Source organism: Ambystoma mexicanum, chromosome 2p (assembly GCF_040938575.1).
Source record: "Ambystoma mexicanum isolate Mex_15411 chromosome 2p, UKY_AmexF1_1, whole genome shotgun sequence".
Taxonomy (NCBI): domain Eukaryota; kingdom Metazoa; phylum Chordata; class Amphibia; order Caudata; family Ambystomatidae; genus Ambystoma; species Ambystoma mexicanum.
Window position 1 is genome coordinate 1,338,786,161 of NC_090923.1, and position 24,915 is coordinate 1,338,811,075.

Genomic DNA, 24,915 nt, shown 5'->3' on the forward strand with positions numbered 1-24,915 from the left:
AACAATCCCGTGGCCCCTAGTGAAACCAGTGAAGAATGCCTCAAGAGAAAGTGAAGCAGAGGAAGTAAATTAAGAAGAGGAAGTAGTGGAAAATGTTGTAGGTCAATTCCCTGACCGGTTCCACAAGAGTGTGGTGCTGGAAAGTCATGGACAACTCAGGGAACCTCTTCCTCGACCCAGTGGGGGCAAGCTGAAGAAAGTAGAAAGTGAAGGAAGTCCTTGGAGGGAACTACAAGAGCTGTTGAAGTTAAAATTTAAATAGCCCGGAAGAGGCTTACAAATAATGGTGAAGAAGCTAGGGAAAGGGAGTCGTTCTTCTAGACCCACTGGAATATTGTGGAACTTTGTTTTTCTTAAAACAAGAACATTGGAATATTTCCAAAAGTTTAGACAGCTACAACTTGAGAAACCCATACACAGGAGAATGGAGTCATGCTACTGGGTTGTAGAAATAATTTTTCTTAGATTAGGATTAATGTTGAAGTGGTAGGGATAAAATAGGAGTTTGGACTACGACGGTGAACCTTTGATTTGGACTACAGACTTCCTGAATGCCCAAGTTTTAGTTTAAAGTAGGAAAAACACCTTTAGTTGGGGTAAGATAGGTTTGTTGGTTGTTAATAAAGTTTTATAGCAATCGCTATGCCACCGCTTTGTCAGACTCCACATTCCATACCGCCACACTATGGTAGGTTTTTTCATAACTGCTAATGGTGGAGGCTGCTGGGAAGCCAACCTTGGGGGGTACTGCACAGGTTTACAGCTAAGGTTTCACAAACTCTCACTTGGTAACAAGGTTGAGCAGCAAGGCTTAGAGTAAGGAGTTCAGGTGCATGGTTGAAAGTACAGTTAGCATACAGAAGAATTTGGCAAGCAATATATTGTCTGTAGGCTTAAGCATAAAAACACTTAGCACAGATGCACCAAGATACAACACTACAAGTTAAAAAAAGAAATACAATCAGAGTTAAGTGTACAGTTTGGACACCAAACACGCTTGAGAATTAACACAGGGGTATTTCGCACCTTGAAACACTTGTGTATAGGCGAGTTATAAATGCCATATCATATCATATTGGTCAGAATTAACACAGTTAGGGCTAAATATTGGTCAATGACCAACTTTATGGCTCATGCCACATTCATATACATATCTCAAAAGTAGGTTCCCAGCAAAGTAAGAGGGATCCCAGTCGTCTAGGAGGTCCCCCGAGAATGTATCCATAATTAAGTTTCAGTACCAAATGGAAGGCTGGCTGCAGAGAAGTACTTCACGCCCAATGCTAATTATTGAGGACCAGAGGGGCTTCAAAACAGGTATATCCAAATCCGAATAAAAAAGACCAACTGCCTTAGCGAAGTCTAAGGTGTTGGGGGCACCTGCTCTTAATAGCTTGTAGCATTTGGTGTCACTCATGGTTGCAGGGGCTTCCTTTGATAGGTCTGACAGTAGCTGGGTCTGATGTTCCCAGTCCCCGACCAAACTGTTCCAAATCTCAGCGAACTAGACTTTGGCTGAAGGGTTTCTGCTTCTGATCCCACAAAAACAGATTATACACAAACTAGCATAGCAGATGAGCTGACACTGCACAAGATCTTCATGCACCAAGACCGAGGACCTAAGCTATTGAAGGACGCCTCTCTTTTTAGCAAAGAGCAGCAATATTTCAAGAGCCACAATCAGAGTGAATGGCAAGTTGCACAGCTCCAGATTGCACAAGACCAAGGCAACAGGAGACGTCCCCTCTTCAGATGGTGGAGACGAGCTACAGACACATGACTCTTGTGAGCTACAGGAGGAAGATGTTTGCAATGCAGACTCCAAACTGGTTAGACACACAGCTCAAGGTAGTGAGGCAGTGTGGCCTGCAGAGCTTCCCCTTGCGGTACAATGCTTGGCCAGTTGTTCACCAGCAGAAGTCTTACAGAAACTCTGTGGCTTCATGTGTGCCTATTTGCTCCAGATTCTCTCCAAATTCATAGAAACCTGGGCTGGATGGGCCCAAAACCACATATCCGAGGACCTGGAATGTAATGGGGCTCCTTACACAGTCCAAATCAGTTGCGCATGCACACCCACACACACAGAGGCTACTTCCAAGGCTCTAGGCAAAGAGAATGACCACATATGGTAATTTTGAAACCGTACCGAGGCAGAAGACTGACAAAATAACAGGTGAAGCACAAAGATTGGGCTTAACCAACATGTCCAGCCATTTCAAGCACTGTAGTGAACAAAATATGGCATGCATGTTAGAGAGCACGACGGTAGCGCAGGAAGAGAGCCAGAACCAGACTGAGGGAGAATGAGAAAGGAGACTTGAAAGAAAAAGACTGCGACAATAAGTGATGGCAGCCGCAAACAAGAAATGGGACAGGTAGAAGAAAGCAGAGGTAAGCGGACAGCCATCCTCTTTGCAGGGATGTAATATTGTGGGAAAGGGTCAGCAGACTGCAGCACCATGTGCAGAGTGGAGGCGCCGGGACGAACTCCAGGAAAGGGAGCTGTAACAAATGCAGCAAGTGAACAGAAGTGCCCGTTCTTACCTGAGACAATCAGACGTCTCCACAGACTAGGGGAGGGTCATAGGATGCTCAGAATATCCACCCAGGTATTCATGGGGAAAGAGCCCCGACCAGAGTTCCCTGGCAAGGCATCCTGGCGGCCCCATACAGGGACAACATTGGAAGAAAGGGCAGGCAGGGCTTACAAGACAGTGAACATAGAAAAAGGATAGAGTCAAGCTGGGGCTGATTGGATATCTCCGTCCTAATAGGGTATAAAAAGGTGGCAGACTGCTGATACATTGCGCCCGATTCATGGAATCGGGTGCAGAAAATGCGTAAGGGCCGCGCGCCTAGAAGGACTTGCGCGAGCCGTGGCTCAGAGAAATACTTGCATGGCACGCGTACTCATGGATTCCCAGAGGCATCACTAGCCGTCGCGCAAGTAACAGCAAGCTGCGCACAGAATGCCCCCAACACGCCTCCACGCACACCAAAAAGCAAGTGAAATGCCGAACACGGCACAAGCATCTGCGTCATCCCAGGCCCAGCATACAGCTCTCCCCCCCCCAGCTAAATCGCGCTAAAACACCCTGCTATCCCATATAAAACATGTGCCCTCCAACGCAAGGGCAGCCCCTACACCAGCCAAATTGCGCGCCAACACCTCGCATTACCCGATCGCAACACAGCGTAATCGCACGTCACCACCTCGCAATCCCCTGCATGAAGCCCCCTCCAGATGGGACACCCCCACCCCAGCCCCATCACCTGTTGTCCCCCCTGCAGGCAGCCCCCACCAGATGGGACACCCCCACCCCAGCCCCCTCACCTGTTGACCACCCCTGCGGGCAGCCCCCACCAGACTGGACACCCCCAGCCCAGAATTAATTTTAATGTTTTCTTTTTTTACACCCCCTTGCCAGATGTTGGCATAGCATGTTTTGCTCTTTCCTGGTTGTTGTTTTTGTGCTTCACCTTAAGGTGTGCCATTAACTCCTCAAGAACTACCCATGCGCTGTGGTGTACATGCAGGCATGCCTAGTGTAATGAAGTAACATGTTTGGATGGGGTGCACAGGATGGCATATGCAGGTAATTATTTGTTCTGTGTTCCGCTGCATGTGTGTGCTGTGTCAATTGTACTTCACAATGGCTGTTTTAATGTGTTCTCCAATGTATATTCAGTAATCTGTGAAGTGGTGGTGACTGCTGTCCTGGGAGAGAAACCCTGCACCATTTCAAGTCCATGTTCCCCTCGACTTCCGCCAGACACTGTCCGTCCGGTACTAAATTAGGAAACACATTTCCTGGTGAAGGTGATGTGGGATTGACGTCATGCAGGCACAGACAGTGGGTAAGCTTTTGCACTGTCTTGCATGTTGCGCATGCGTCATTGGTGTGCATGTTTGCTTCATGTGTTGCTTCTCTTATATGTCCTCTGCATGCTGGCATGCCGTTATGGTGAATGGAGTTGTGCTCAGGTCACTGTGTGACATACCAAGGTGTATACCTTTCTGGGCGCGCACAGTGGTGTGCAGCATGTTATTGTGCATCAGAAGACCAGTCCTAGGAGCTCTGGATCACTCTTTCCTTGCGATTCCCTCTGCGTCACTCTCTCTCCATCTCTTGGTTGTGCTACACTGTGCTCCTTCACGATTCATTATTGATTCTCATTCTCCGTGTGGCACACTGTGTTGTATGCACAATTTCTTTCTATGATGCCGTACAATCATGTATGTGCATGTTGTTTGTGCCGTTACTCTGCATTGTATACATTCAAGTGAAGCTTCTCCCAATTGTGTGCATCGTATGCAAAGCATGTGAGTTACATGGGCACGTAAGTGCATGGCATTTGCAGACACTTCAGCAGTGTTTGCATGGGAGTGTGGCACTGTGTGCCTTCACTTTGGAACTTTGGAATGACTTACACTGGGCTCATACACCATTCCTTGTGGGGTGCATGATTGCCACAACAGTGCTTTTAATGTTGGATATGGTCATTTTCATCCGATGGATTGCTTGGGACACTGTTCACTGGTCAGGATCACTGTGCACTGGTCAGGATCACTGTGCTTTTGAACTGCGTGATGGGCTTTCATGGTTATTTTCAAGTGTGTGGCATGGTCAACATTTTCTGGGCTGTGTCAGGTGCCGAAGTTTGGGCACAGGTGTGCCTCATTGAACTTTGATCATGTCTACTGAGGGACACATATGAACCCTAGCAGGGTTTGTGGGGTTACGGCGGTTTCTCACATCTGGCATGCCCTAAATATGGTTGAATTATTGAGGTGTGCTACTGCATTGTGAAGCCACAAACAGGTTGCTATGTCTGATGTTATGTGGGATACTTGGTCTGATGGCACATCTGATTCAGTGTGGTTTGTGGGTGTATGGTGGTGCTGCGCAGGAATAGATGCAGTATTACACCACTCCTATGCGGTGACAATGAAGTTGGCATTGAACAAGGTCTGGTGGTTCACAGTGTACTTTTGGCATAAAGTTGTTCATAGGTTTTCATATTTATTTGTGCTATCTGCTTATGTCTTCCATTGAGGCTCCATCGGTGTGTAGAAGTACTTTGTGATGTCAAGCATGGTTCTGGTCGAGGTGCAAGAGGTGAGTGGCTGAATGATTGGCAATACATCCGCTGTATATTCTGCTAGTACTCCTTCACAGTACCATTGGTGTGCACGCGCACCACATAAGTATGTTTCATACACTAGACTGCCTCAACTGACTAGTGACAGGGTCTTCTAACACTAACCTCCGCACTGCTGCACCATCTAACACCATCTTCATTATTTATTCTCCTCACTCACTCATGTCTCGCTTGAAATAGGTCAGTTTAGAAGTCCATGAGGCTGTCATTTATTTTATTTATTAGCATTTATAAAGCGCAGCATCGTTCCCTGGGGCATTGTGGCACTGTTACAGAGAACTCACTTACAGACAGGTGTATCATTGAGCATGGGTGAGCAATATGTAGCACAAGCAGGGTACATGGAGTGCAAGCTGCTGTTCATGAGGTTACAGTTGAACAGCGTAACTACACATATTGGTTGGATCTAGCAGAATAGTATGGTTTTCAACATTTTGTGGAATGCAGTGTAGGAGCGTTCATTTCTTGGGGTAGTGGGCAGTGCATTCCAATTTTTGGGTGCCAGCTGTTGAAAGCTAGACCCACCAGCTTTGGTTCTCTTGAAGGCTGGCACGTAGATCTCGTTAGTCAGGTGAGATCTAATGGGTCTGTTGGAGGGGTTGCAGGCGATTCTTTCTGATAGGTAGGGTGGGGCATCGGATGAGAGGCACCTGTGTGTGATGGCCAGTGTTTTGAAAAGTATGTGTTCTTTTACCAGTAACCAGTGTGCGTTTTTCCTGGCCTGAGAGAGGTGTCTCCTTTTGGGAATACGCAGGGCTGCCCTGAGTGCATTATTCTGTGTGAATTGGAGTTTTTGGAGGTTTTTTGCTGAGGTGCCCAAGAATAGTGCATTGCAGTAGTCTAGTTTGGTACCTACTGTGGCTCTGGACAGACAATTTTTGGTAGAGAGGAAGGGCTTACCGTTGTTGATCACCTTAGTGGTGAGTGCGGCAGACGAGGCTATAGCATTAACCTGGTGTGACATGGACAATGAAGAGTCATGGTAGACTCCTAGGGTTTTTACCGCTCCCGAGACTGTGATGGTGGAGTTCTCTATGGTAAAGAATGTGTATTGTGGTGGGAGCATGTTGAGCGTGTCCGTAGTGCCAGCGATAAGGATCTCTGTTTTGTCCCCATTTAGGCAGAGACCGTTGGCCCCCATCCATGTCTGGATGGCTGAGTAAATCTTAGTAAGTCATCCATATTGGTGTCCCGCTGCTCGTACTGAACCATCATTGCAAATATCTCCTCCCTGTGAAATTGTCTGCAGTGCTCCAGATAAGATTTAGAGGTGGGAGTATTTTACTCCCTGGTTTTAAATTTTGAGAGTATATGTGATTTTAAGAGAGTAAAAATGACTTTTGTCCTTTGCAAGAGAGTAAAATGTATGTGACATCCAGCCAACGCATGCACAGACTGTATGGAAATCATTACCGTACAGCAGATTTCTGCATTGTGACAGAATACACCTTTCATTATTTCTCAAAGGTCTGGCCATTTGATCTCTCCTGTATATATTTAAATGTTGAAATCATAAAAACCTAGCCAATTACATAGTAAAGCAAACATGAATTGTATTGTGTGTTTTGAGGTCCGATAGCAGAATTGCCATTTGATGTTTAATGAGTCCTCATTTTCTGGAGCTATTACTACCTAATGGTATGCCAATTTTATGATACAACAGTGCAGAAAGGCAAGGACTCCATGCTAAATTCTACATCTAATCTAATGGTCAAATGGTTATTCATATAACACTTTTGGCCAAGCGCTGTACATAGAACATATTTATAACAATCATCACCAAACCAAAGTCGGTACTCCTTTATCAACCTCGAAATGATGAAAGGCTGAGTTGGACTTGCCGGGATTCAAGCCTGCAACCTACAGATCACGCACAGATTGCAGCAATAAGTGCTCAACCGGCTGAGCTATCTTATTGGCTAACATCCTTCAGAGGTCAGTTAACTGAGTATCAACTAAGGTATAATAATCACAGTACCTAGATGTTGGACGAACCATTTATGAAGCACTACATGAAGTTAAATACCTATCTGGATTATTACAGGGACAGGTTTTGCTGAGTTTCTATTTCAATTACAAATGTAACTTTCATTCGTTTGTTTTTGAACAGCGCTTGCATTTCCTGGAGAGTCAGATTTTGGATGTTTTAATTGTAGTCTTGAAGATTTCAGAGGCTAGAACACCTGTGATTGGTGTAATGACAATCACTCATGCTTGAGAAAAGACTCTGCCGCCACTGACCATTTATAGTAATGTACCCCATTTACTGCAAGGTTGAATGGATGTAATATAGAGTGTGCATAGTCCTCATTTTACACACTTATAATTAAAGTGTAAATTAAATTATCAGTGTAAAAATGATCTGCCTCCGCAAGATTATGCCCACAGCACCAGAACTCTTAAAAATACAATTGTGCAATACTGGTTTGCTTTCACTGGAAAAAAAAAAGCATAATTTGTTACAAAATATTAATTCTCAATTGCAACCTAGTTTTCCTTCTAATTATACAATCCTAAAATTCTAGGAAATTATGAACAGTGCTTGTAAAGTTGAATGGAAAGAAACCATTCCTTTAATCAGTGTGCAGTTTCTTTTTTTTTTTTTTTTTAAAGACTTCAGAGAAATACATTCTGTTTCAGAGGTGGCTTGCAATTAAATCCATGTAGATACAAATCAAAAGAAGCCTCCTAGTTTCTATCAAGTAACCTGACCTTTGCACTGCTCTCTGCTCTAAACCTGTGTGTAAATGTACCCAGGAAAATAATAAAGCTGTCATATTTGCAAGCTTTTCATGCGTAAAAAGGCCTGGTAGGGGTGACATTCTGAATATATAACTAACTATCATGGATGGAGCCTGGATAGTTAACATATACAGAAGTTATGATGCCCTTGGCATCACATACAACCTGCATGTTGATGGAATGCCAGTGTTTACGATTGCGATATATGTGTTCTGTAGCCCTAGGTGGATGCAAGTCCTAGACCACGGCCTGCCTTTCTGGAGGTGTTCTGGGCATGCGGATATGCATGCGGACTGAGGAGTGTGCAGTAATTATTAACAACACCTGGTGTAGAAAGCGTGACTGCGTGGGCTGTGAAATGCCCCCAACTATGGCAGTTGTCCAGTGAAATGACCCAGTGGCCCAAGAATGCAGTACATTGAGCACCTTTGGCAAAGGGGTCAGTGCTTGGGAGCACAGGGTGGGTGGTGTAAGGTCATCATCCCACTCCGTGACCAGATATGAGGTGGAAACCTATACCTGGCATAGACCTGGTCTTCGGGCATCCCAAAAAGGCTGGTTCCTTGGTAGAATAATCTGGGCCCTGGCCATCCTCCTCTTCCTCCGGTGTCCCACAATCACTGCTGCTAGAAATGGTACATTCATCGTAGCTGTATACGTGCGTTTATTGATTGCGCTGGCTTTTTATGCATTTATTTGTGTGCGAGTTAATGTTTACGCCAGCTATCGTGTGGCATATGTGTTTTAGGATTTGCACGGAATTTTCCTTGTGTCGGCGAAACCGGTTCAATTCCATGAATACAGTTACTTGGCGTGCATATGGGTGTTATGATTATTTGACTGTGGGACTTCCCTCGTAACGCGCTTGTTCCACATTCCACATGTTCCGCCCCCTTTTTAGGTGGCTGCGCAGACCGGCCGGCCCTTGATCTTGGTTCAGGTCTTTCGATGTTGGGATTTTTAAGTTACACTCTGCATCACCAGGGTTGAACCACAAATTGTGCCAAAATGTATTGTGGACACCACTCCCATCGGCGCTAGCTGTAATATATCTTTCAAGATGGTACATCAATTTTAGGGTCGCATCTTCTCCAGGGTCTTCACTTTTGTGGTTACTCGACAAAACACGTTCCAGAGTAAACAATCACAGATTGTATTCATTAGGAAGGGGTAGCACTAAACACATTCTGGATTTCATTTAGAACAAATGTAGGAGTTCATCTCCAGGAGTAATGTACAATATGTCAGGAAAGGTCAAAGATGTCTGGGTTCTGGGATACTGGTTTCCTCCAAATTCTCTGCACACTTTTACAGAGATACGGCACCCAGCTCCAATGTCACACCACCTGTTCACAGGGATTTAGCACCCGCCCCACTATTTGTAATCCAGCCAGAAGGATAGGGTCTAGAACACTGCTTCCTCGGGCAGGATGTTCGAGCTCTGGATCACGATCGAAGGAATACTGTTCGAATCCCACCATATTGAGGGGTATCATGCTCTTCCCACTATATTGAGGATTACATGGAGACAGTATAATTATCACCATAGTGCCCGGCCCACTATTGGCAATTAGTTCTATTCCTACCAGGTTAAGTAGGTCCAGCTTCTATTACCCAATCTTAATTTCAGCCAAAGCAAGTGGGTCAGTCTCCCTAGGTGGATCAGGATCGCCAAGCATTTTCCTCTCCTGGTTCTTAAGCCCCACTGGCAAAGGTACAGTTCATAGTAGGTTTCAAAGCAAATTTATGTGCAACTGCTCCTGTGTCAGCCTCTTCTGCTCACTCTGCAGGCTCTTCTTTTGGCTGCTCCTGCTCTACCAAGACTCACTTGATCTTTTGTAGGCCCTTCGGTTAATTCACTTTCTTTTGCGATTATCAGATTTTCTAAACTCGCCTGTTCTTTGTATGAGACTTCATTATTGGAGGTTTAATAATATCCTCAATGTCTAGGGCCAAGATCAAGATCATGGATCAGTTCAGGCAAAAAAGTGAATATAGAATATTTATTGATTCGTAATAATATCAAATTGCGTTTCAACAACATATACACATTAGACAAAGACCATATAAAAATGATTCAATTGTATACAGACAGATGTTCAAAATCATGCATGAAGAGTGCAAATATGCATAAAGTACAAAGCAACTAATGTTTTTACTGTAAACACTTCCACGCTCAGTGTTGTGAAATATGGAATAAAATATTTTTACAGTCGTCAACTAAAAGGTTGTAACTACCCTGGTTCTAGTTTCGACAGATAAACATCAAGGACAGCAATACAACTGATGTCCGTCTTCTTCAGGACCAGACTCTTTCCATAAGAAGGTGCCTGATCTGTTTTTCATAAAACTGCTTGAAGAATCTTTAGCATTTCTAAAAAACCATTAAAAAAAACTTTTTGATAGAATGCATCATTGTTGCTCCCCAGGTGTCTGCGAAGAAAGGGGATTCCCCACACATGGATCAGAGATAATCATTTTCCTGAGATTTTAAATAGCCTGGCGGCCATCCTGATATCAGGCCCAAGTCCTGCCTCGATACCGGGTCCACCCTCCTGCATTTGATAGTCTCTCTCTCCACTGTGCTAGTCTTCCCTGGCCCACCGGGATTCCTGCTCAGGTTTCATTGTAAACCCACAGACTTTGGTTTTGATGTTGGCACCAAGAATTGCACAAGCAAAGGAAACCTGCAAGAGCACACTGCCACTCAGATTTTTTGGTATTCGGCCTACCGCAGGGATGCCCTCTTCACTTTAACTCCTCCCACCCTACCTACCAGTCATGGCTAGAAGCTCAAGAGCAGCGAAAAGAGTAGAATACATCACAATAAGTGAATGTCCACACAGTACATCTATTTTAAAGTATACACTTACACCAACTTCTATTGAAGTTACTAAATATTCAAGTCACAGTTTAGAGATAAAGTGTGCAGTGCTTTTTAAGTTTGCACTCTAGAATTTGGTCAAAATCCAATGTGAAACAGGACAAACCCAAGAAGGAAAATCATAATTACAGTGAAGCAGAGCTGTGAAAATTAAGGCAGAGAGCGCACAAATCCAAGCTGTGCTTAGCTTGCATCGATTGGTTTGAATGGACACAATGGTGTTTGATGCGACAGTTGAGAGGCAGTCCTCTGGTTGGATGATCAAGGTGCTATTTAAGTCACAGTGCAGCTGTGAAGGTGCGCACAAGGTTGCTGGAGTCAAAGAAGAACCTGATGCTGGAGACCTCTTGTAGCCTCGAACAAACCAATGCAGGTGGGAAACCAACATTTCCAAAGCAGGTACGATGATGCATGGAAAGTAAGGTATCGAACATTACCCAATGATGGTTCATTGGAAAGCTGAGACCGCACACAACAAGTAAGCCAGTTATGCTGCTAGCAAATGAAATTCAGATCAATCCTAGAGTTCCGAAGTGAATAACTGGACTATGAATACTGAGTCAAGGGAAGGGATCACTGGAATGAGAACTGAAGAGTGCAGATAGCAATAGTACTTTGTATTTGAATTTTAGAGTGCATGAGCAAAGCCTTAGTCTTCAGGGGAGAAGTCCTCTAAGCAGCTAATGCAAGTATCAAATGCAGCGATCAAGCGCTAGCAACACGGTTGCCGAAAACTAGAAGAGAATTCAGAAGGTAACAGACGACTAGGAACAGAGTACGACTCTCTCAGGATAATAAGTGTGCGTAGAAAGGACCACACCGCACTCACGATAACCAATGTGACAAACGAACGGGTCCTATCTGAAACAGAAGTTGAAGCAGTGCTTGCCAATTGGGCCAAGAAATAATACGTAGGGTTGGGGTGGGGTGGGGGCAAGAGCACAGACTCCGAACTGCGGTAATATCTTGTCTGGCTTAACTGGCAGCAGCTACAGAGGACACTCCTTCAAAGCCCCTCAAAGAGCAGAGACAACTGTGTACCTAATAGGAGACAGCATAACAAGAAGCAAAGTGGATCAATGCATCTGGAGCGCCAGATCCCAGAGATGGCAGACGCTAAACACTGCCGCAAACCCCTGGAGGAAACGTGCTAACAGAAAAGAGGCCCAATGCTTAGAAGAGATCAGAGAGGAGGTGGCTGAGATGAGTCTGCGAAGGGAAAGAAGGGCACCAGGAAACAAAATATAGCAGATGACCCCCCCCTAAATAACATGTATCAGAGGCACCCAATTGTATAATTAACAGAGCGTGGCGATGACAAATCAGTTTGAATAAGAACTGTTAACACTCTCCAAATCCCAGTTCGCGGCCCACAGATACATTGCAAACAAAAGGAATGGATGCTTCCGGCCCAAAAAGTACAGTCGCGACTGCTAGGGAGAGCTACTGGGGCTGCAGGTTGAGAGCCCACTCTGCAAGATGAGCCAGCTGAAGAGTCCTGTTCTGGCTGCAATAGCAGCACTCAGATCTGTCCTGGAAACTATGATGGGGCAGGTAAAGGTGGGTGTTTGCTTGCTAAGGCAGGACCTGCAAACATTAATAATAATTATCAGTGATAGGGGGTGCATCAGAAGCGGAGACTGTAGAAACATTGGCACAAATAGACACTGAAAAAACAAGTAGGGAACTTAGTCGAGAGGACAACACTAAGAAAAAGTTGAGGATGAAGAAGGGAGAGCTAGAAGGATTATCAGAGTGTTGGGTTTATTATAAGGAGAAGGAAACGATTGGTCCATCAATGTAGAAAATATGCTACTGCAAGAAATGGGTCATGGGATGTTGTTGCAGTGATTCGCCGTGGAAAGGGAGTACAGGGGCACTGACTACAAAGCCACCCTGTGGAGCACAACCTCAAACAATAATTGCTAAAATGCACAATTACAAAGATAAAAAATGGATACTGAAATATTCAAAACAAGGAGGCAAAATAAGACTAGGTAACTCAGACTTGGAGATCTTTACAGAGTACAATAGGAGTGCAGAGGAATTTCCATCCCATGAATTCAATTACTCTATTCACGAAGTTTCTGTACCCTGCATCTGCATGGTCTGCAGGGTCGGGTCTATCAAAATCTACCTCAGGGGAGGTATCCAGGCCACTGGCCATCTGAAGGCATTCATATAAATCCGCCATTTTAGAATTAGGGTCTACTAATTCTTCTGGGACATCCCTAGTCCCAAATTTTACTCCAGCCGGAGTAACATCCTCCTCAGAGGATTGTTCCTCAAAAATGGAAGACATTGATCTGAAGAAATCCTGTCTAGGCTGTGGCTGGAACCCTTTTCGCCCGGCATTGCTCTTGGCTTCGACAAGGATGTCGATTTTGGCGGCGGAATTAGCGATGACCTCGATAATGGCGTCGAAGGCGTCAAGGTCATCGACACTGGCTTCCATAACGTCGAATGAGGCTTCAATGCCGTCGAGGGAGGTGTCAAGGTCGACTTCGAGAGCGCCTTCGGAGGATGCGTCGAAGTAGCCTTCGACATATTTTTCAATGGCGGGTGGGCTCCCGACGCCATCTTGCCCAATGTTACCTCTGATTTATGCACCGGTAGGTCTGACTTTTTACTAGGTGTCAGGGAAACATCCCCCTCGACGATTTATCAGTGGATCTCATGCATCTGGTCTTTGACCTCCCTCTGTCACTTTTGGAGTTAGTATGGGCATGGTCTCCACGCAGTTTTTTCGAGGGGGTCTGGGCCGCATTCTCGAAAAATTTTAACATGGAGGTTCGGAAAGCTTCCCATTTCTCAGGGGAATCTGGTTTAGAAGGATAGGGGATGACGCTTGTGTCCGCCAACAAGGAGAAAGAAGGAGATTGGTGTCGCCTCTTAGATTTTTTGGACAAAGACGAGGAAGATTTCCTTCAAGCGACTTCTCGATCTCGATTTCCTCGACCTATGTCGAGACTTCTCATCCGATTCCCTCGATCCTTTTCTTTTTCTAGAAGACGACTTCGAGGATTCCTCCCCCACCGCCAGTTTAGCTCTATGTTCCTTCCGAACCTTAATGGTCATCGCCTGACAGGAACCGCACTCATCGACCCGATGGTCAGGGCCCAAACACCAGAGAGAATTTCAATGGGGGGGGGTCAGTGATCGACATTTTCTTTCCGCACATGACATTTTTTTTTTAAGCCAGTTTTAGGCGTGGAAGGATTCTATGATGAAGACAATGATTGAAGAACTGAGGCGTCGTTCTCGTCTCACGAAGCAAGCTATTGGAAAAACGGAACTGAGGCTAACTGGCGCGGCTCGAGCCCTATATACTACGAATGAGGTCGATGGTTGACAGCAGCCCTCGAGGGACATTCGACGCCTCGGCCTCGAGCACAGCAACCTCTAGTGGAAAATGTCCGAAGCAGCATAAGATGAGGAATACATGGGAGGACACAATCCATTCGAAGTCTGTGCTTTAAGCTTGAGTAGAAGTTTGTCCCTCAAATCCCCAACAGCCTTGACTATGGGTGTACTATCATTTGGGTCCAGTAATGTGCGTGTATCAGAAGATTTATTGTCCTTGCATGCCTCCCCGCCCTCCCCACAACCATCCAGGTGTTGTGTTAATCCCAATAGGGTGATTTCCCCCTTCCATCCCCCTTAAGGCGGTCTATATTAACTGCCCGACACACAGGTTCATTACTATTGCTTAAACAAAGAGTCTGCATCCTCAATATTAAGGGATTTGGAATTGTCTTGACTCCCCATATTCAAGCAATCAACAGTGTCTTCCAGGGTATTGGCTAGATCATAACTCCTCTCCTCACGCTCTTTTTTGGGAGAAGGAGGTAGGGGTAGCGCCAGAGCCCTAGATATGCCAAAAGTGGCAGCTAAGATGTCCTTTCTCGAGGACATAATTTTTTTTTTCCTCATTATCCAGAAGATAGTTGACTAATTGGCCTGATTTACAAGCCTCTGCTCTCCTCCGAGTGTTGAACCCTGCAGTTTTGTCAATCTTCCTTGTGGAAGCTCCCTGTACCGGCAGACCCTTATACATTGTATCCTCCTGTTCGGACAAACAGAAAGGGTAGAAAAAACAAACAAATAAAAAATGACCTTGTGGGACTCCCACAGCTATTTATGCAAGTTGTCAGATGCTCGTTATTGTTACCGGCACCAGTAGTTTGGATCAGTGCTGCATTTCCTGAATGCCTGAAATCGAGTCAGAACGAATATTGGCTCGGGAAAAAAACAAAAATAAAAGAGAATGCCCCAGCCCAAACACCCCAACCCTCTCACCCCCAGCGAACAGCAAACACTCTGTCGAGGCACTTGGCTCGATATGCACGCCTGCCAATTTTATACAGTTTCTGGCTTTCGGTTGGCGGGGCTACAGTTCCACACTGCCCACTTTAAAGTCCAACTGGAAAAAAGTCAGTGAGCAACTCCATTGAACCGCAGCTCTTCCAGCTGACAGTGCCCCCACAGCAAACAGCACTATGTCGAAGCACTCTGCTCGATACTTGCATATTCATCTGTACCCTTAAAATGTTTTAGACCCTCTTGTTGGAGGGGGAAGACAAGCCAGTCTCTTGTTAAAATTAGGGCCTCCAGAAATGATTTATTTGGCTGGGGACAAGGCTGCATTTCTTTTTGTCGATAAAGAACCCCAGTTAAAAGGGTAGGTCTATAGTTTTCTAGGTGTTCTCCAGACATGCCTGATGTGCGTCTCCTGTTATGAGTCAGTCGTCTAGATATGGGTACACTGGAACAGAGCGTCTGCGCAAGTGAGCTGCCGCCACTGCCAGAACCTTGGTAAAAACTCTCGGGTATAAGCCAATGCCGAAAGGAAGTACTTTATCTTGAACCCCGGGTACTTTTCTGTGCGCTGGACACATTGAAATATGAAAGTATGCATCTTTCATATCCAGGCTGGCCATGAAAGCCCTAGGCATCAGCAGTGGAACAAATTGATTGACAAATCAATCTGACAAATGGTCATCCTGAACCTCTGAGGCTTGACATACTTGTTTGCAGGGCGCAGCTTTAATACAGGGTGCATGGTTAGGTATTTTTTGGGTACAAGGAAGTATACTGAATAGATACCCTTGTTTACCTGATGATCTGGGACATGTTCTATTGCTCCTTTTTGCAGCCGAGCCTCCACTTCTGCCTGAAGGATGAGGAGATGTCTGGAGACATTCATCCATTCTTTGGTGGGTGATATTGAGGCGTTTGAAGAAACTCAATGCAATAACCTTCGCCTACTGTTTTGAGCACCCACTTGTCTGAAGTGATCCCCTCCCATGCGTGGGTGAAGCATGTTATCCGACCTCCTACTGGAGATGCATGGGAAGGGACCTGGACCGGACAGTCATTTGCTGGCAGGGGAGCCTCTGGCGGCTGCATTCCTACCTCTTCCATTGCCGCGCCAAAACCCCCACTGTTTGGATGCTCCTTGGCCAGAGTACTAGGGTGAGCCTCCTGTACTGTAGGAACTGGGAGCGGTTTTAGAGAAGGATTGTCCCCGAAAGGAGCAGCAGGTATTAAAAAACCTGCTCTGCACATACGGCTTGCTGGAAATCTGGTTGAGAGATTTCAGTGTCTCATGTTCCTTCTTTGCAGTCTCGAGAGCCTTGTACAGCGCCTTTCTAAAGAGAGCAGACTCTTCAATGGGCTTATTGATGAGAGGCTTGCGTCTCGGGTTTAGACCCAGAGTTCTTTAGCCATGCACAGCGTTTTAAAAGAGTTGCTTCTGTTAACACTCTGCCAGCCTTCGCTGCGGCGTCAAGTGTGTTTTTTAGAATATTCTGTGTGACCTGAAGTCCCTGCTGCACAATCGCAAGCAGCTGTGACTTAGCTGGTTCAAGAAGATTCTATAGTCAGTCTTGTACCAGACCTCACTGGACATCACTGAAGCTGGTAAGCAGAGTGCTGTTATTAGCAATGCAGGTACTATAAGCCGCAGATGAAGTAATTATTTTGTCCAATGCAAAGAGTTTTTTACACTCCTTATCGGGAGGAGCCCAAGCCGAAAACAAGGGAACGCCTACGCGCTTTCTGGTTGTAGTGACTACCAGGGAGTCCAGAATGGAGTGTCCCTGAATATAGTGCTCACCAAGCCCCTTTTCAATATCTTGGATTATCTGGGTGTCACTTACATCAACTACGCTGATGACACCCAGATACTAATCCCTATCTCAGGTGACTACACTGCTGACTCCCTCGCTATCAATGTCATCTACCAGGTCATCCAAGAGTGGATGGCTCAACACGGACTCTGTCTTAATGATGAAAAGACAGAGCTCCTCATTCTTGGTTCGCCACAAAGACTTACCAAACTCGACCCTGCGTTTAAGTCCTTCATCACCGATGGGAATACTATCCCAACTGCCAAGGACACAAAAACCCTAGGGATTTACATTGACTGGACTCTATCCTTGACCAGACAAACTAACTCAGTCTCATCCGCAGCGGCATCTACCTGCAAGCTTATTACAGCCTGCCCCTTTTCTCTCTGCAACCAATTGTGTTACCCTGGCTAGGACTCTTGTATTAACCAAGATTGATTACTGCAATGCACTGTACCTAGGCACCAATCACTGCAACCTAAACAAGTTACAAATTGTCCAAAACAATGCGATTAGAGCTGCCCTCAACATTCCCAGGCGCCAACACATATCCGACACTAGACGCAACATTCACTGGCTCTCAATCCCACACCGAATCTCCCTGAAAACCTTGGCTCTTACCCACAAATGCCTTCATAACCAAGCTCCCTGTTACCTGGCCAACCGATTTGCCCTCCACAACTCCAGTAGACCCCGCAGAATGGCTCATTCAAACTACCTTGTCGTTCCACGTTTCAATCTCCAAAGATCAGGTGGAACCAGCTTCCCTATCATGGCAGCTAAATTATGGAACACGCTTCCTAATGAGCTTAGAGCTGAACCTTCCTTCCTGAGATTCAAACACCTTACCAAAACCTGGTTGACCGCCCAAGACATCTAGCTCTGGGTTCATTGCTTAACTGGTACATAGCCGTACCCATGTATATACAATCTGCTTGTCCTTCATTGCTATTAGTATACCTGTTAATTCTGTACTATACCTGTAAACTTTGTAATTATTGTTCTATTCTGTCTTACTTATGTTGTAACCAAGTGATGCAGCCGGTTGCCCCTCGGTCTGGTGCGCTATACAAATAAATAAAATAAATAGAGGAGATCATTAGAGGTCATAACATCTCGACGCCTGGGTTCACTGCCCGAGTAAAGGAGGGCTCAAGTAAAGAAGGGGCAAAACGATTCTTAATGGAGTTGAGAAGGTGAATTACCTGGCTGACCAGAACCTTCTCTTTGAGGATGTCCTCCACAAAGTCCGAGTCAGGCATCGCTTCCTGAGTAACAATTTTGAAATGGTCTGCCGCTTCCTGAGAATGTTATTGAAGAACAGCGGATTATCAACAGGGGAAGCCTCCCTGTTCCGAGTGGCGTCCAAAGAAATAGTCAGGCTCTGCCTCATGAGCAGGGGTAGTGGTCCAGGCCTCCTGGTCATCTGTATCAAGTCACGCGTCCGTGTCGTGAGAGAAAGGATCCTGGGACACATCTTGGTCCGGGACATAGAATATGTCTTCATCTTTATTATACTGATCCGCCTGAAAAATAACTTCAGCAGCATCATGTAACTCGAGTCCAGGAGAGGTAGGGCGGACCACAGGGGACTGAAGCCTAGGAGAAGTGCAGGGCATAGGGTCATCCACCTCTTATGAAGAATCTCATCAAATCTTGCTGAAAAACCAAGGAACTCAGGGTTTGTTCATACACCCTCTTAAACCTTTCCCTGGTCCATGAGCTGAAGTTGGAGTTTCTGGAAGTGTGAAAGCAAATTTTTCCTGAATAGGGCCTCTAGGCCCCTGTAAGGACTAACAATTGAGAGGAGGCCTGGGTATAGCCTAGAGGTAAAGGAGGGATTGACTGTGGACCAGAACCACGGGAGTCCCAGTGGGGAAAGGGCCTTCGTGTGCTTTTCCCTCAATTTAGGGTGAGTTTTACTTAAAGAATCGTGTTTTGTGTCTTTCGACGTGTCAGATACAGGCACCAAAACTTTAGGGGAGGCACCCTGTAGAGTGAAATATTTTGTACCATGCATCACACGTTGCAGAGGAGGTGCAGAGGGTCAAGAACCGGAAGGTTCTCCAGGCCCCGCCGAAGCTTGACTGACCTGCGGGTGCCAGAGGCTTTTTTGATGGTACCATCGAGGGAAGCCAAGGTGTTGTGTGTTTAGCCTCAGTGGTGTATGTGTGCACCTGTCACCAGTGGGTGTTCTCCCCATAGCAGTGCGTTCGGCATGCCCAGTGGGGCTAGGGATGGGCACGCGGAAGTCGGACGATTCCGCAACTGTGTCTTCGCCCTCCGAACTGGAGCCGTGGCTGCTGGAGGGGTCCTCGTCCAATGCAACAGCACCGGTGGAGTCATGGGATTCGGCCAGCATGGTGTAGGTCGCCCACCACTTTGTGCACCTTTCTTTAAGCGTCTTAGGTTAAAGAGTAGACAGGCCTTGCTACGCCGCTAGTCTTGGTCACGAGGTAAGCAGTTATTACAATCACTATGAGTGTCCCTCCAAGGAAACTTCTGATTACAGGAAGGACAACATTTAATTCAGTTCTCTCAATTATTAAGTGGAAAAAGAGCAGCCAGGAAATGGAAGGAAGAGAAGGAAAGAAAAGGCATTCTTTAAAGAGTAATGTCGAGAATAAGAGTTCCCACTTCCCTAGTGTAAAGGCTGAAGCCTGATTAAGGACGTCAACAATTCAACCAGAGATTCGCAGGACGGGAAACCAGAAACTGCCATTGATGAAATTGCCAAAAGGATGCATCGAAGACCCGATGAACATAGCAATAAATCTCATTAGTACAAGCTCTGCATTAAAGCTATCGACCAGGATGGCGGAAAAACACAATCTGGGGGGGGACCTTGACACGTGAGGGATCATGGGTACACTACACTTCACGATAGCGATACTGTTACAGACATGCCCAGGTCAACGTCCCTTTTCGATCTTCAAAAAAAAGATGCAATACTCTGCGATTACCACCAGATGTGGGATTATATGCACAGCATGCGATTCTAAGCAGATTCACAAGCATAAGAAATTGTCTGATATACAGAACTTATCAATTAGATCAGGATACTTCTCCATTAAGCAACACATCTGCATTTTATTTCAAATATTAGATCAAGAGGAAATTGGGAAGGGTGCAGGAGGAAAGTTGGTGAGGACTGGGTGGGAGAACTATTTTATATCCTAACCAATTTGTAGTAACATTAAATCAAGAAATTATGTTATGACAATAAAATGCTTAATATCGGACAAGTTAAGGCATTTAAAAGAAACTAGGTTAAACGGGTGTACAGATTAAGTGGGGATATCTAGAGCTCCAAACCTATAGTCGTTTAAGAAGGCCATGGGCCTATAGAGACGACACTTGTTCCATGCTTAGCTGGTAAACGCAGCTTTGTTGTGGCATCTCAAGACTTGTAATCCTAGGTCATACATTTAATAGTGACCTGCAGGGAACAAGTCTTCATTCCCAGATCAGAAGAAAGCTGAAGCAGTGTGCACCCTTCTAAAAACAAAAGTACCTGCTACCAATCTGTAAGTGAACACAAGCAGCCGAGCAGGGCAACTAGCTCAGAGAAACAGGCTAGAGGGTGATTTCAGTCCTTAGAGACTTACAAGTACACAGTTACATCACGGAAAGGAACTGAGTGGGAATTTGGTCTGAACAACTAGGGTCCAGGAGAAGTAAACATTGCAGGGGGCTGAGCAAGTCACAGTTTTGATCTTTCATCTTAAGTAGTATAGTCAGAGCGGGGCAGTAGACTGGAACATAGATGGTCAGATTGGTCTACCCCCGTTCACCAATTGAGGTAGTTATCCAAAATAATTGAGTGCCATGAGAAATCTGGTTGCAAAGTCATGCAAATGATACATGAATACAGGAGACCACGAGACCCAGAAGTCTAGGCAACACAGTAGGCACTGCCAGCTTAGATCTGAAAGCAGGTCATCAAAACCTCATCTGGATCCTCTAGTGAGGAAGGAAAGCCCCTGCCCAAGCTGATATCCCAAACTCAACAACTCCAATGTGGAGAACGCGCAACCTTCTTGAACTCGAATTAGCAGGCCCAATGCATAAACTAGATTGAGGGCAACCTAAAAGACCAAGGTACAGCATCTGGCTTTAGCACACAAGCCAGTTGTACAACTAAGGGGTACATATAAATGCCCCTTTTGCTTAAAACAGGAATCGCAACAGCCTGAACCTTGATGAAAACGCTAGAGCCATTGCTCAGACCAAAAAGAAGCTCCCGGAATTAAAACTGGTTAGAGAAAGAAACATGCACAAATTGCGATGGAGGCCAGAATGGGTCGCATATTCGAGTATCCATGGGCAACAGTTTCAGCTTTTACCAAGCACACAAATCGATACGTGCTTGATAATTTCTTGCGCCACACAAAAGCAGTTTTCTGTTGCAGAGGGTATTGTACCAATAGGAGGTGCTTCTGTTAAGGAATCAGATGTTCTAGTTGAGCCTGGGTACCTCATCATCTGAAGGAGGAGCCACAAAGATGGGGTTGCTCAGTAAAGGAGAACCAATACACCCTATGCGGGAACCGAAGTCAGGGCCCCAAGATAAATGCCTGCTCTCCAACTTTATATGCACATTTTGCACCAAATTGGCCTCCAAAAAAAGAACTGTCCTCAGTAGGGAATACTTAAATGACCATATTATGAGTACTGTCATCTCCCCATAACTGCTGAAAACAGGAAAATCTCCCTTTTCATAGGCCTTTCAATCTTGGTCCTTTAACAGTGTGACATGCACAGGGCTTAAAGGAGAATGTTAATGGCAAATGGAAATGTGACGGATGGTGCACACAAAGGCTTCTGTGGGGAAGGTGTGACTAAGGCAAATTCCTGAGCCATTGAGTTATTTAAGAAGGAAACCTCTCGGCCGAAGTAGGTATTGTATAGACCATGGCGAGTCCACAATTAGGTGTGACCTGGCTTTTGCTGTAAGGCAGTGTGTATCCTTTGGTTCTTAGAAAAATTGAGATCAGGTACTGGGCACATCCAATGAATCTTCATTGCCAGTTAATCGATGAGCACTTATTCAATTATAGTACATTTTGTATTGGTTGTTCCAAACAACTTGCTAATTAAATGTCAAATATTTTATGTGAGCTGGAAACTAGTGATAGACAAAATAAAAAAAGTGCATAAAACATCCATATGCATACATATGAAATTAAAATGCAAAAATGAAGGAATAAACCATTTTTGAAAGCAATACTCTTACCTCTGTTTGGCTCCTGAAAGACTTGCACTTTCCCAAGTTCTTCCCCTAACCGCCTGTTGATGAAGACAAAAGAAACAGAACTATGTACAATGAACAGATCCACCAACAAGTGCCATTACGTTGCTCCACTAAATAGACCATAAAAAAGCAAGTAGCAAATCACTTTGTCCAATGCAAAAATCTTCCCTCAATGGGGTGCCTTGTTGAACCAGGTAAGATCTGAGAAAGCTGGTAGACAAGGGGTGTTAATGTTATAGGCCAAATTACACATCTTCAAAACAGCAATTCCAGCCTTAGAACTGCATTTTTAGTTTTGGCTGAGAAGTGGGCTAAATTAAGTTCTAGGGAAGGTTTCTGCATTTAAGGATACTTCACTTTGTTTTGCTTTTTTCTTCCTATACTGCATTATTCCAAGCAGTACTGGATGTTGTAGTCTAGGGAAGGGAAATGGCTAGGATCGCCAATACGGTTTGGATAAATGCAGCACACACCCAGAAGGCACAGGTAGGAGAGTAAAGTTGTGTACTGTTGCTAGTGAAAGCAACAGGAGACCTGGACAGAGTCCAGCTATGTCCCAATTCCTTACATTGCACAAATTCCAATGCATGCAAATCACTGTACCATTAACTGCCACTTGAATGGTATGAATCGCACCACTCGGCAAACGACTTAAATACAACATTTTATATCCAATTTTAAACAACCTCTGATGGTGAGACTGATATTAAAGTTTACGGGTTTAAACAACAAGCAAGGCCAAAACAGTCTATCCTCAGCTTGTGGTTTCTCTATTGGTCGCTGCAGCTACCAAGGTGTCGAAGTGAAGAAATCGGAGGAATCATACGAGGTGAGGATTTGGTTACTTGATTAATCAGAGTCCCTAATGTTGTGTCGCTAGTCAGATAAAGTGAAAACATGGATAAGGAAGAAAGGAACACACAAGTCCTCCATCAAATAACTTGCTGCTTATGTGGTATACAATAATAGAATTCCTTACACAACCATACTTCCACTTTTGTGTGTTATTGAATCACTGCACCTTAAGAACTTGTGTGGCACCAAGGGCAGTGATGTTCTCAACCACTTAACCATCATCTCCACTGGAACTCCAACCATCAGATGGAATGCAGGCCTTTCAATTTTTAGTCAATTAAAATACGTTCCCCAGAAACCATCCCAGGCAGCTCTCAATCAGTAACAATGAGGAAGGGCATACATGAATTCACAGTGTGGGTAACAGCCTATATGAATACAAGAAAGCTGATCACAAAGCATTAAATGAATATGCTATACAAAATAATAACTTGTATATGCATTATTGTGATCAATTGAGTGTCTTTGGAAAGATGATCGAATTGTTTTTAAAATTAGGTTACTGAATTAATGGTCTTCAATCGAAAGGCTTCTTGGCATGCATTATTCAATAACCATTTGCTACCAAACAAAGAGCAACTCAAGGAGCCATCAAGGGGAAAGATGTGTTCGGACCTCAAGAAACGCCTTGGCTGGAAAAACAGTTATCATCGGCGGACTCTGATAAAGAAACAACAAAAATAAGGCCGTGGAAAGCCCAGAGGGTTGCGCAAACCTAAATCACCAAGTGGAGGGATAAAGATAAGTCAAAAGGGGGGTCAGTATGAAAGAGGAAAGCAATAGGACCACCTCATATCTCTGAATGACAAGATAACCAAGATATGCCAACTATTAAACTCTGCATAATCGCATATGGCAACAAACACCTAAAGGTCAAAATAATCTGAACACGTCACTAAATGTGCCTCATGCATATTGGAATAAACAGCTCAGTAAAACAAATTCAATAAGGTTGGTGAGGTGAAAACGGCACCAGCTACTACACAGACACTGCCTTTATAGACAAACAAAACATTACACAAGGGACAGTGTTTCAAACACAAGGGAGCACGTTTAGAGCTCCACTTTCACAACATGTTTAGTTGGAGATATCCCTAAACTGCCACATGGAGTAAAACGAACAATCCCATGGGATTATGAGTGTTAAATGATAAGAAATTATACACATGGGAATAAGAAAGGATATATAACCTGTACCCATGATCAAGGGAAAGGTGTAGGAGGCAGGAGAAACCCCCAGATGCAATGCAAGACCAAAGAAACGCTGAAGGGATTGAGAACAAAAAACCTAATATTAATTTCTGAATGTCGTGGGCAAAATGCACATACAAGAATTGAATTCCAACATTAACTGGGAGTTCTAGCCAAGGTGAGCAATTGGCTCCAAGGACAACCAGCTCTCAGGCAATCCATACTGCCGGGGCTGGGAATTGCACTTGGGCATTGAAAATTACAATTTGTGAACTGGCATCTTGTAAGGAAAAGGACCAAAAGTTTAACAGGGAACTGTGGTGTTTAAGGAGTCCAATTTAAGAACGCACCCCTGTATGATGCATGGGTCTCACCCACCACTGCTACTTTACTAGCAACCCTGCATGGTATTTTTAGCATTGCAAACAGATGGCAAAGACAGTGGGAGCTATTGCAACTGATTAGGTTAATAATGCACACAATTCAATGTTGGACCTTCAACACAAATATATAACGCTCTGCTGCAAGAAAGCATGTTTAGGTCAGGCACAGAGCAACATTTCTCAATAAAAGTCAGCCAAGAACAAAGTATACGGATTCATGCTAGCCCAGTTGCCACAACAGTTTGGAGGGCACAAGTTAGATTAATGAGAGTGATACTACCAATACTGGCACTGAATACTGCCGGCCTA

General features: G+C 44.8%; 1 protein-coding gene across 2 annotated transcripts in view; it reads right to left on the reverse strand.

The window, feature by feature from the left end:
- The window catches only part of PRPSAP2 (phosphoribosyl pyrophosphate synthetase associated protein 2), a 746,926-nt gene that overhangs the window by 520,350 nt on the left and 201,661 nt on the right, over positions 1–24,915 (reverse strand). For both annotated transcript variants that reach the window (XM_069645686.1, XM_069645687.1), the window contains exon 3: positions 22,160–22,212. In XM_069645686.1, coding sequence (XP_069501787.1) covers positions 22,160–22,212 — 53 coding nt within the window. The remainder of the gene's footprint in view (positions 1–22,159; positions 22,213–24,915) is intronic.